General features: G+C 43.1%; 1 protein-coding gene across 2 annotated transcripts in view; it reads left to right on the top strand.

Annotated features, from left to right (window-relative positions):
- The window catches only part of LOC129168729 (roundabout homolog 2-like), a 147,885-nt gene that overhangs the window by 106,377 nt on the left and 28,034 nt on the right, over positions 1-13,474 (top strand). For both annotated transcript variants that reach the window (XM_054754333.1, XM_054754334.1), the window contains 5 exons: positions 3,726-3,807; positions 3,878-4,043; positions 4,359-4,525; positions 4,596-4,717; positions 7,882-8,113. In XM_054754333.1, the coding sequence (XP_054610308.1) occupies positions 3,726-3,807; positions 3,878-4,043; positions 4,359-4,525; positions 4,596-4,717; positions 7,882-8,113 (769 nt within the window). The remainder of the gene's footprint in view (positions 1-3,725; positions 3,808-3,877; positions 4,044-4,358; positions 4,526-4,595; positions 4,718-7,881; positions 8,114-13,474) is intronic.

Here is a 13,474-nt window from a genome sequence, read left to right on the forward strand (position 1 = left end):
TGCAGCATGAGGTCGACAGGCGGATCGGTGCAGCGTCTTCAGTCATGCAGTCGCTATAGCGGGCCATCGTGGTGAAGAGAGAGCTAAGCCGGAAGACACAGCTCTCAATTTACCAGCCCACCTATGTTCCCACCCTCACCTATGGTCATGAGCTTTGGGCTGTGACCGAAAGAACGAGATCGCGGATACAAGCAGCTGAAATGAGTTTCCTTTGTAGGGTGGCTGGACTCACCCTAAGAAAGGGTGAGGAGCTCAGTCATCCGGGAGGTGCTCAGAGTAGAGCAGCTGCTCCTTCATATTGAGAGGAGCCAGTTGGGGTGGCTCGGGCATCTAGTCTGGATGCCCCCCGGACGCCTCCCTGGTGAGGTGTTCCGGGCATGCCCAGCCAGGAGAAGGCCTGGGGCAGACCTAGGACATGCTGGAGAGATTATGTCTCACAGCTGGCCTGGGAACGCCTTGGTGTCCTCTCGGTGGAACTGGAAGAGGTGGCCGGGGGCGACCAAAAAGTCTGGGCATCCATACTGAGACTGCTGCCCCTGCGACCTGGACCCAGATAAGTGGATGAAAATGGAAGGCATTGCATCTCAGCAATGCATTCATTGGGGTGCTGCAATGACTTCAGCCTCCCTCTGGGCTTTGGGCCCTGAGTCCCTGGCTCCCTCTGGTGGACAGAGGCAGCATTACATTGCCATCCACCATTTTCTATGCTTTTTATGCTCCTCCAATGAAATGATTTTCTCAAAATAATTTCACTATGGGAAAACTATTTTTTTTTCATGTTTAACTCATAGTGGTACGTTTCTATATTTCTGTGGTATAAAGTTTGAGTGCTAAGTTGCTGTGAGATGAATTTAATGTTGTTTGTAAGATGAAATCGTGAGTCAGGCTGTTATCTTGAGCAATGACCTCCTGCAATTTCCAATGGGTTGACAAGCTCGTTGTGAATTTTTTCATATGTCATGATTAACTCCTGTCAAATAAAGAGCTGCCTGGTCCCCACAGACTCGTGTTCGCCAATACGCCATTTTATGACGTGGACACATGCATCTTCTTCACGGGTGCGGCTTATATACAGTATGTACATATCTGTTTTTTCCATTAAATTCAGTGGGTGTGGCTTATGCACCGGAATTGACGGTATATTTTGTTTGGAAAATGTCACATGTTTTGTTTTTCTTTGAGATTTTGTTCAATAACATGCAAAACAAAGAAAAGGAACTCTCTGACATGCTGGACATAATTGAAACGGATAAGTGAAGTCAGGTTGCTTTTAAAAGATGAATAGTGCGTATTGATTTTCCGAAGTCGTTATACGCCGGGTTTTTGGCTCGAATGTCGCTTGCAATAGTCGAATTGAAGGACTTGAGGACAGGGACTGTGGAAAGCAGTCTAATATAATTGAGGAACTTCAAGATGCCGTGTCCTGTCTCGGTGTCAGAGTGGCCTGCCTGTGTCACACACCTCCACTATCTCTTCAGAGAGCCCAAATGCCGGTGGTCCCACAGGCTTTGCCAATCTGACTGAGACCATCATATCACCGCTTCAGTATTTCCCGTGTCAGCACTCCTGATGATAATGTTGATGGTTCTGGGAATGGAGGACGACTATTATTGGAGGAAATCAATTAAGGAAATTAATGTCAGCTTTTACTGGGCTGCTCTTTTTTTTTTTTTTTTACTGAGCGGCTTTAAGGTTTTCTCTCATCCACTCTCAGGCTTGTCTCCAGCCAAATGCAGGCCAGTGAAGGTTAATGCATTTTTACTGTACTACGAGCTGCAAACCTCCTTCAAAAGCCCAGACTGACGCACGAGCTTGTAGAAAGCACCTGGGATCAGAGTTGCAAAGACTATTGGATTCACTCTCACATCGCATTGGAAAGTACAGTCTGTACAGCTTTGCAGTCTGAATGGGCAAAGAACACGGAGACATGCTCACTGCTGTACAGCCATTGCTTGAAATGATTACCTCTGCCAAGGAGCCTATGACGAAGGTGTCTCCTTATGTTTACTTGGGTGCAGCTTCCTTTTTGACTCTTTAAAGGAAAAGTGAGTTTAAAATATTTTTTTTTAAAAAGCCCAGAAGGCATGCGTCTCAACAACGCCGCATTCATTGGGGCGCTGCAATGACATAAGCTTCCCTCTGGGCTTTGGGCTCCGGGTCCTCTGGCTGACTTTGGTGGACAGAAGCAGCATTGCAGCGCCATTTTCTATGCTTTCTATGCTCCTCCAATGAAATGGTTTTCTCAAACAAAATGCATTACGGGAAGACTTTAAAAAATGTTTTTCATATTAAACTCATATCAATATGTTTCCATATTTCTGAGGTATAAAGTTGGAGTGTTAAGCTGCAGTGAGATGAATTTAATGTTGTTTGTAAGATGAAATCAGGAGTCAGACTGTTATCTTGAGCAATGACCTCCTCCAATTCCAATGGGTTGACAAGCACGTCGTGAGTTTTATTCATAGCTCATGATTGGCTCCTGCCAAAGAGCTGACTGGTCCTCACGGACTCATGCACGCCACAATATGCCATTTTATGACATGGATGCATGCGGCTTACACACCTTATACACTGGAGTATACAGTATATATTGTTTGTAATTATGTTCTACATGTTCGTTTTGTTGAAAGCGATGACATTTGTAGTTCTCTAGTAGTTCCCTAGTTCTCACAGCTCAGCATCATTTCCGGATGTGACGTCATCAGGCTAATACCGTTCAATTAAACAAACGCTTCTCGAGGTAGATCAAAAAGTAATGTGTCAGTAATGTTACATTGACGAGTAAATAGCCACTGCAGGAAGTACTGTACAGCACAAGAAGTAAAAAAGGAACAACTACAAAGAACTCTCCCAGTCGTAACAAATGTGAGTTTATATTATGTTTTATATATATACTGTATATATATATATATATATATATATCTTATTTTCTTCTATTCTACAATATTGGGTAATAGGAGTGCAAACGTGACTATAGTGGTGTTATTTCACATCTACAGAGCTCTAGTAAGGTTAAAAAGCGTATTTAGAAGTTTGTAAGCAGGTTTTCTTTGTCTTATTTTCTCTTATTGTGTCTATTATATTGGGTAATAGGAGTGTAAAAGTGACTATTGGGGTGTTATTTCACATCTACGGGGCTCTAGTAATGTTAAAAAGCGTGTTTAGAAGGTTGTAAGCCGGTTTTCTATGTCTTATTTTCTCTTATTATGTCTACTATATTGGGTAGTAGGAGTGTAAAGGTGACGACGGGTGTTTCATATCTCCAGGGCTCTAATAATGTTTAAAAAAAACTGATTTAGAAGGTTGTAACCATTGTGTGCTGTAACTACAAACATTTTCAATTCATGAATAAGGAATCTTACCTTGTGGAAATTCACTTACCACAGTCAGGTCTGGAAGCAATTAATCGAGAGATGACTGTAGTTGCAAATGGTGATTAATCATGATTAATTCATTTGATAAGTGTGATTGTCCTGATTAGAAATCTTTATCATATGACAGCCGTATTAGTAATATAATGTTTCGCCAGGTTTCATTTGGAGCTGATACTGACTTTTTTACAGTATTTTGGTGATTAGGTTATAATTTGTGATACTCATGAATGATTGCAAAAAAAAAAAAAAGTAATTACCCAGGGAAGAAAGGTACGGTGCCGGTCCTGTTTTGCAAATGCCAAATATGAGCTTTTGATGAAGTATGACATGAATATACTTTCGTTTCTCTAGCTATCGGATTCTGGTCTGTACACGTGTGTGGCTACCAGCTCCAGTGGAGAAACGTCATGGAGCGCTTACTTGGATATCACAGGTATACAGCAGTATCAGTACGCCTTTCTTCTGCAGGTATCGCTTTGATATTTTTGCATTTCTTTTGCCAGACTCTGGTGACCCCACAGACTTGGTGTCTAACAACCTGACAGCCCTGCCAGGACCTCCCTCCAAGCCAGAGGTCACGGACGTCACCAAGAGCAGCATTTCGTTGTCATGGGAACCCGGGCCAGAGGCGGGCTCCCCAGTGTCCTCGTATGTCATTGAAGCCTTTGGGTATGTCTGTGACCTATGGCCTCCGGCCATCTTTCGTGACCCCAAACTTCCCTGCCAGTAGCCAAATTGGGGGGAGGGTGTTTCTTTACATGCAAGCCAAATAAATAGTCCATCTGGCTGACATGTTACAGTCCTAAGCAAAAGTGTCGTTTGTTTCTGGTGTTTCATGCTAATTATTTAGCCAGTACGGCTCACTTTGAGCAGTATTTGACAGTATATTTCTTCCAGCGTTGTGACTTGCGTAGCACACCTTTCATGCATACTAATAAAGCCATTCATCCCAGCTCACGCAAACCCGTCTTGCTTTTCCTACAGTCAGTCAGTAAGTAACAGCTGGCAGACGGTAGCAGACCATGTGAAGACCGCCGAGTTCACCGTCGGGGACCTCCGACCCAATACTGTCTACCTGTTCATTATCAGGGCGGTCAATGTTCAAGGGCTAGGAGACCCGAGCCCCATGTCTGAGCCAGTCCGGACACAAGGTACCAGAACACGATCATGGCTTCCTAGTGATAGGCGTGACTCATTATGCATGCTCTTTGTGTCTTCTAGACATCAGTCCCACAGCACAGGGAGTGGACCACCGTCATGTACAGAAGGAGTTGGGGGACGTGGTGGTCAGCATGCACAACCCCGTAGTTCTCAATTCCACTTCTGTGCAGGTCACTTGGACTGTAAGTACTCATCACAAGAGTCTACCGTAAAGCACCGTGTATAAACCACATTCGTGTATTAACCGCACCCCCATTTTCAGGCTCACGGCGGGGAAAAAAAATGTTTTGTTCATAAATGCTTGCCAACTCTTTCATCTCAAATCAACATGCGTAAAGGTACTAAGCAATTTCAAAAAGAAGAAGAAGGGAGAAATCTGCCGTCCATCAATTCATCTGCAATGGAATTACATAATGCTGCATTGCTTCAGTGTGAATTTAATAAACTCCAACGTTTATTCAAGCATACACAAGCATTTTCAGCAACTGTACAGCAGAGAGTGTTAAAGTCAAAGCAACTGTCTGACCCACAGACGGCTTCCCAAATGCGCTTCTGGTCAATTTCTCCCGGTATTTATAGCCAAATTCTGGCCTAACGAACCCAAGCGTCCACGAACTTGCGTCTAGCGACGCCAAACGTTGATTTTTTGTGGTTATTTTACAGCAAAATAATAATTTGTTTACAAATATAACACCATGAATCATTTACATTTTTTACATTTGGAACCGAACTATGTGAGTGCACGTGTGCGTGTGCATGTGTATGCATTAAAATTCCCGTACAATGTGTAACATTCTGCATCCTACACTCCTCCGCGCTCTCTCACTTCCTGTCATGTGTGATTTTTCCGTCCACATGATCCCTGCCGAGCTCTTATCAACGGCACTTCTGCCACCTTGTGGCCGTTTTTATGGCTTAAAAGTGCTCTGAAGTGCAATGCATTAGTGCGGAGTTGTGTCATCACCTCTGAGGGCGATGGAATTCTTCGCACCCTAACAAGGCCACACGGACCACCTTTGGTAAATTAATGAAAACATTTTTTACCTCCCCTTACGTGTTCGTTAATCTCCAATTATGAGAAGGAATAAGACTCCCATCCAATTGCCGATTTACAAAATGTATTGAAAATAATTCAAACAGAATAATTTCACATTCTTCGGCTATGCGGGCTGACTGAAGGAGAGGAGAAGAAGGAGAGGTCGGCCTTGATCGCTAGTCTACTCTGCCTTTTGTAGTTGCTTTCCTCAGACCATCGGCGCCACCGTAGCCCTAGATATCTTATCCCTCGCATGATATGTGTGTGACGGGTAAATGTGCATCCATTCAGTTAACAAATTAGTAAAACAATATTTCTATAATCTACTTGTCATTCATATTTGCTCACTCAGCTAAGAAGTTAATGAAACAATATTATCCTACACCTCTTTTTGCATCTCGGCCAAAAAAGGAAAAACAAATGTATAAATACGGCGTTGGGATCGGGCGTGGGGGATTAAAAAAACATGAATACGTCTTTGTATTGAATGAGTTTATAAGAAGACGTTGGCAGAAACTAAAGACAACTAATTGAACGGAATCAGTATTGTAGAATTAGAGTATTTCTCAGAATGTACGTGCTTTTAGCATTTTTGTGACTTCATGTCAACACTAGACGAAGCGATTTCAGTAGTGCTTGCATCTGAATGCTGAAATGTCGAACTAATTTGGAAATATCGTAGAAATGTGTTGAAATCTATTCACTGACTGAGGATTGAACCAGGGAGACGGCCACGCTACGACCTGAGCCAAGCCAACGTGCACGTAATAACGATAATCTTACATGTAATGCCAAATGTAAAATGAGTTTCCACCCACACGGGGCGACACTGAAATTGTCCATTCATTTTCAAAATGGACAATTTGGATTTTTTTGGGAGATTTCTGAGACGACCAATCTACCACCTGAGCCATGTCATCCTGTAGAACGAGTGCGACGTTTCAGTAACGGAAAACGGAAAATTATTTTTCACCAGTAGGGGGCACCATTTAATGAGTCCATTTGTTTTTAGCAGACTAACAACAGCAGAATTGGAAATGCTGGGAAAATGTGAACTTATTGTTGAAATGTATGAATAAGTTGATTGATTACAGTGAGGTGGAGGATCGAACCAGCAACAATCATGTCACCCTGTAGAATAAGTTATTTTCTTTTTTTACTGTTTAAAATAGCATTTTCACATATTGTATATTAGCCTGGCTATGTTGGAAATCACACTGCAGTCTCAATGCAGTATACTTCAGGGTTTACAATAAATGAATAAATTACTTTCATTTATGATGACATTAATGATTTATTTAAATTTATATTTTTAATTCATTCATTCATTTATTAAATGCCGTCTTTATGCTATGATATGAAATAAACCATTTTTTAAAACTGACCATACATGAGGTGAATTTGCACAAAGTATCGTAAAACTGGTATCGCTGGTGTCGCTATCACTACCTACTGGTCAAAATACAAAAATCTGTGCCTACGACTCTATGGATCAAATCGGTTCTGCTCCTGTAAATTCCCGACAACAATTCATTTCGAATGAAATGCACTTTAATGCGCTATCGGCAAGAGAATACACGAAACCAAATTTGAATCCAAATTGCCAAAGCTGCACAGTTTTGTATGACGTCTGAAATATAATTGCTAGTGGTGCAGGATAATTATCGGGCCGAAAAGAGGGAATTATGTTGTCATACCAATAAATCTGATAACATTAAAAATAGCTTTGAAAATCGGGCATTTAAAAAAACGCTCCAATGAGGCGAGATTACCCATGCAGTGCGGGCCAGCAAATCAAGCGCTCCTTTTGTCTCCCGCCTGTGTCATTAACGGCCTGTCATAACTTCCCCTGAGCTCACCTGGAAACAAACGTTCACTGACACCTGAAACGTCAGCACCGCATCATTTGAAAAGTGCAAAAGGTTTGCCAGAGACCTCCGTGGCGTCACACGGACTGCTCGGAGCGTGTGCCTGAATACAGTGCACCTTGCTGGGCCACGCCAGGTGGCTCCTCCCCCTCTATATTCTGGTTCTCCTGATTGTAGTGATGTGGTAGCAGTAATGTCACGATGTTTCAGTTGGTCAAATCCTAATTTGTTCCACTCCTTCTTACCTCCAGGTGTGCACAAACTACACTTAAACCTAAATTTAAAAAGTAGATATAAAAAGTTATCAGTTATTGGTATCATATCGGTCTTGAAAAGCACAAAGCTATCATTATCGGTTTGAAAGAAAAGATAAAAGGTCTCTAAGCATCTCTAAGTATTCCCATACGGTGTGTCTTCATCTCCTACACGTCTCTCCTCCCAGGTGGACAATCCATCCCGGTTTATTCAAGGCTACCGTGTCCTTTATCGGCAGACGTCAGGACTGCCCTCCCCGGGACCGTGGCAGATACAGGACTTAAAAGTCTCCTCGCAGAGGGACATGACTCTTATGGGACTGAAGAAAGGAATCGTCTATGAGATTAAAGTGCGACCATACTTTAATGAGTTCCAGGGTGCAGACAGTGAGTCCATGACAGCAAGGACTATGGAGGAAGGTAAATCATCATCGTAAATCTCCAGTGTGAATGCTTCCAAGTCAAGATAATAGGGGTGTCAAAAGATCTCGCGAGATTAAAACGTGACAAGATTACTCGTTCAGAAAAAAACTGCCTTGTGGGCACGAGGCTTGGGATGATCATAAATGAATGAATTCATCACACAATACATGAAAATGAAGTGGATATATCGCCATGTGCGTGCGTGTCTGTTTTCCTCGTCTCTCGCGTCCAAACAGGCAGGAGGAAGGTTCACTCGGTGTGCCCGGCCCTGTTTTTTTGGAGAAAGTGATGAAAACGTCCTGGTTTTCATTGTTTTTTATTGGAACATTAAGTTGATAAAAACTCTTTGGCATGCTTCTTTTTTGGATTAGTGTTGACAAAAAGCCAAAGAACAAGCAAAGAGTTAATCCTTTGACACTCGCTGAGGTGAAGTCTTGTAGAATTGGGGACGTCCTGCACGGCGGTTCAGATTCCCAAGGTCTTGTGACTTTAGAAGGCACATTTTTTACAGAAATATTTGCTCTGTTCAAGAACTGAAAGGAAACGTGCACTTTTTTGGAATTTTGCCCATCATTCACAGTCCTAATGTGAGACATCAACACAAGCCTCTTCTGTGTGCGCTAAAGATATAAAAAGAGGCAGCTAATTAATGCACGTAATGGGACGCACCTAGTAAACGCCCACTAATGAAACACCTCCAAAAAGCTCCAACAAGGTTTTATGGTTTTGTTTCGATGCCTATTAGCATGTAGTAACAGGTACATTTATGATAACATGTCATACTTACAGTACTTTGTTCATTTCAAGCATTAGCGGAGCTTCCTTCCTGAGGATTCACTCTGGGCATGGCTTTCAGCACCTTGGTGCCTTTTTTCCATAGAACAACGTTGCAAACGGAGTGAGCCCTTTTGTCAGTCATGCAGTGTCTTTGTCTCGTGGGTGGAGGCGGGGCCGCTAGCATACACACAAGGTGCAGAAGAGTGTAACATAGTAGAAATGATATCAGTAGATTGCAATATATTGTCATGTAGTTTTTCATTGTACTTTTCTTACAAGTAATGTTCAAATCTCGTCTCTCATAACAGATAATGGCGGATGCAGTGCCATGTGCCCCGTATGTTAAAACAGGTCTCCCAGACAGCAAAGTAAAGAGTCTGTGACAAGCTGGAACCTCCGTCGGTAGGCAGACAGGGAGCAGGGAGGGTTAAGACACCACCCTTTGACATTGCTCAAATCTCTAGCTGCTCGTCTTTGGACCCCTGCTGCCATGTGTCCATCACAAACCAATAGCAGACCAACTTGACATGACCCCCACATTTCACTCTCACACACGCACACGCCCTCGCAATGCTTTATTGGTTTTCACAATCTCGGCCCAAGGTCGTCTCACAGGCTCTATCCGCCTTTTAGCGATACCATACCGCTCTTAATCAGCAGACAGCTTTATCCCAGGTTGTTAAGATTAATGATGACTTGATGCTAAAAAATGATAGCTGACAATCCCTAGGCAGGCATCCAAGCCTAACTTTCCCCATGTCCGAAGATCAGCATCCATGATAAGCGAGCAAACTGCGAAGAGGCTATTAGGTGAAAAAGCCCTGGAAGGGGCGCTCAAGAAACTTGTAATACCAGATTGTTTGGACAAAATATGATTTCCGGTGTCAGGAGTATCATTTAATGCTTGATGAAATAAAAAGCTGTCTTATTTCCTGTGCTGAAGCAGCTTGGCAGCCCCCACGCTGGTACAAATGTGATTGTAACCTGGCCAGGTGCTGCATCAGCCGAAGCGGGTATGATACAGCTCACGCAGAGAGGAAGTCAAGATAAGGCCGTAATGTGGAAGAAATATCCAACTTGCAGCGTTTATATTTCATGGCGGCACATGAGAGGGTCAATCTGGGATTTTTGAACAAGCGAGTCTGCAAAAAAAAAAGGACGAACTCACCTCACTGGAGCCCAATTAAAATGGCCACACGGGATTACTGGAGGATTTTTCCAACTGAGGTAGCATTTTTACTGGAAAAGGTATTGGGGGACAGAAAAAGCGCCCATTAATCTGCAGCCAGAAACAGGCTGCACAGCAGAAATGTGAAGAAAAACACTTATTATCCACCACAGGCAGATATTCAAAAGGGCAGTGCAGTGGGAAAGCCATGTAGAGGGCCTCTTCGGAGGTGACGTCTGTCGCTATACGCGTATATGGGGGCGTTTGCTAATTGATGTCTCAAGCAGCTTACACCATGGACTCATTAGTGCTAGCAGGTTATGTTTACCACATCGCGTCCCGTAAAGCAGCAAATTAAGCAGCTTAAGCACCTTTTGTTTACAGGCACCATTCTGTGTAGGATTCGACGGGTATCTATTGTATACGGTGGCTGAGAAGTGCACAACATGTCAACAAAAAGCAAAACAAATGACGATTACACCAGCCGGAGAGGGAATGTACCAAATCTCAGAGTTATAGCAAGCGATAACATTTGGACCAATCAGCTCCAGGGAGTTGGTTCATTCCTTTACCGGTTAATGTTGGGAGCTGAGAAGTGCCAAACACGTTAACAAAAAGCAAAACAAATTACAATTACACCACCCGGAAGGGGATTGTACCCCTCTTACACCCTCACTAAAATATGTGATGGACTCCTGCTGTAAATCTGTTCCTCCCGTCAGTTCCTTCCATCAATTTCAAAATTTAACCCCTTCAGTACTGGTCATTTTAGACGATTTTGACTGATTTTTCAAGGCACACAGAATATTGTGTTCTATGGCAACACAACACAATTTGTGGATATGGAACCTACCAAAAGAAAGATTAGACTCCCGTTTTTCATCAGAAGAAAAAAGTTTGTTTCTACCTTTTTCTGTTCTTTAGTAATAGAACATAGTTCTAGCAGTAGACATAGGTCAGTTTCAGGAAAATATCAGTTCCCAACTAAAAAAAGGGAGAAAACCAGCTTTTTGTGAAAAGATACATTTCAAGCATAACTTTCCCTTTGACACAAATATGTTTTTCTTTTGTGATGGCTCAAATATCTAAACAACTACACCAACATAAACAACACAAAAAGGCTTGTTTTACATCAAAATAACAATTTACAAATATAACATGTGCCAAATATAACCATGAGCTATTTACAGTTTTCACATTTGGAACTAACTCGGTTTCCTCCCACATTCCAAAAACATGCATGTTAGGTTAATTGGCATTTCTAGCTTGTCCATAGAATGTGAGTGTGAATGGTTGTTTGTCTATATGTGCCCTGTGATTGGCTGGCGACCAGTCCAGGGTGCGCCCCGCCTCTTGCCCATAAGTCAGCTGGGATAGGCTCCAGCATACCCCCACAACCCTAATGAGGATAAACGGCATAGAAAATAGATGGACCTTTGGCACTTAACCCCGTGTGTGTGCACGTGCGTGCCCATGTGCTTGTGCGTGTGCATGCGTTAAAATTTCCCTACAATGCGTAACCTTCTGCACACTACACTCCTCCACGCGCTTCCACTTCCTCCTTGCAGTCAGGTGTGTTTTTACATGCAAATGATCCACGCCGAGCTCTTATCACGTGCACTTCTGCCACCTTGTGGCCGTTTTTAAGGCTTAAAACTGGTCTAAAAGTGACATCCATTAGTGTGCATTTGCCTAATCATTTCTTTTTGTAAAAGACGTATAAATACTGTATGTCTTTGGGATCGGGTTTTCGGGTTTATAAGAACGTATAAATACCTCTGTTACCTCCGTTAAACGTGTTGCATGTTGGTGGGAAGCCCATCTGGAGACGTCAAGTCACAGTGAGCAGTTTTCCTCGCAGCCAGGTGGTGGACACGACAATTGCATCATGGCGCACCTGCAATGCCGTGCATATGAACGCCTTGCCTACAGATAGCACTATTGTTCTGCATCTGCTTCACTGGGGCAGCTAATCATTCAGTCCAGCCACTGTAAAGCGTTATAATTCCTTTCATGGAAACCGTGAGCCCCAAGCACTTTTACAAGCTAATGTATTTCGTTGTGTGGATGACAATGTGGGAGCCATCAGGCCAGGTAGTTACATACAAGAGGTGACACTTTAAGAAAAGAAGTTATCTTAACACCCTCAAGGCCAACCGCCATTTTCATTCAGCTATATTAAACTGATCAAACGGGCGCTATCTACTGTATATAGGTTGTTTTCCATGATGCATAGTACTGTATATCCTCAGGCATGATAAAGCATTCAAACTAATTTGTGTCATTGTTAGTCCCGGTGCATTGTAACCATAGGGTGCTGTGGAAGGCAGTGCATTCCAGATGTGTGTCACATAGAGTCTAAACAACCACAGGCAAATTGTGTTTGGAGGACAAGACTAATTAGTATAATGACAACAAGATAGTAAAGTTGTTCAGCGACACTTGAAAAAGTGTACCCCTGTGCACGTGATAGCCACTTGTAGCTTCCCCGTGGGACAAAAACGCGCTCCCAACTAACCGCATTACTCGTTTAAAATTAAAAAGTCACAATTGGAGTCCGAAGACCAGAAGCGAGGCGAATAACTCTAGCTGGCTAGCTCGCTAGCTGCCACCAGTGACAGACAGGCAAAATGTGTAAACAAAGATGCAAGAAAAGTCGAAGGGCAGCTGGTTTGATAAGGGAGTGACCAAACACGCTGGCATCGATTGGCGTAGCAATCTCAACACGAGACGCGTCATTTGGTTGGCGAGCCTATGTAACACAGCAGACATGTGGGATTTGCCACCACACGACAATCGGGTCTTCTGATCCGCTTTAAAAGCCGTTTATCGACAAACGCCTATCAAGTGTTTTTTACGGAAATCGCCAGACACTGATTGATGGCCGATCGAGCGCAGCATCCCTACTCATTATTATTTTGCTTGTTTGCCTGCTCCCCTAATGGAAGAGCCAAAATGTATTTTTCCTCAACTACAAACACAAACCTCGTAAAAAAAACAGAACAGCGTGTTGTGAGAGTTACGTAATGCGCCTGAGCACAGCCTGCACAGCGCAGTGAGTTCATTTGCTTATTGATTTCTGTATTTGGTGTGCCTTTGTTTCCATCATTATTTAGAATTGTTATGTTTATGTGTAACATTGACCGCACTGTTCTAAGCCTACGTCACAACCGGTCTACGTGCAAAAAACGCACGGAGGGCGCGCTTGTGAAGGTTTGATTTTCGAGCCGTACACCGGCCACAGAGGTTCTTTGTCGGGGGCTGACTTTTTTTCCGGTTGCAAGACAAACTTACTGTACGCACTTCCTACGTCTTTGTGTGTCGTCCGTACGGCCAATGTGTGTCTTTCGTGCATTTTGCTGGTTTCAAATTTGGGAAAAATTTCCGTTTTTACGTTTGTCGCGCTCGCCAAC

This window comes from Dunckerocampus dactyliophorus, chromosome 16, assembly GCF_027744805.1.
Source record: "Dunckerocampus dactyliophorus isolate RoL2022-P2 chromosome 16, RoL_Ddac_1.1, whole genome shotgun sequence".
Lineage (NCBI taxonomy): Eukaryota > Metazoa > Chordata > Actinopteri > Syngnathiformes > Syngnathidae > Dunckerocampus > Dunckerocampus dactyliophorus.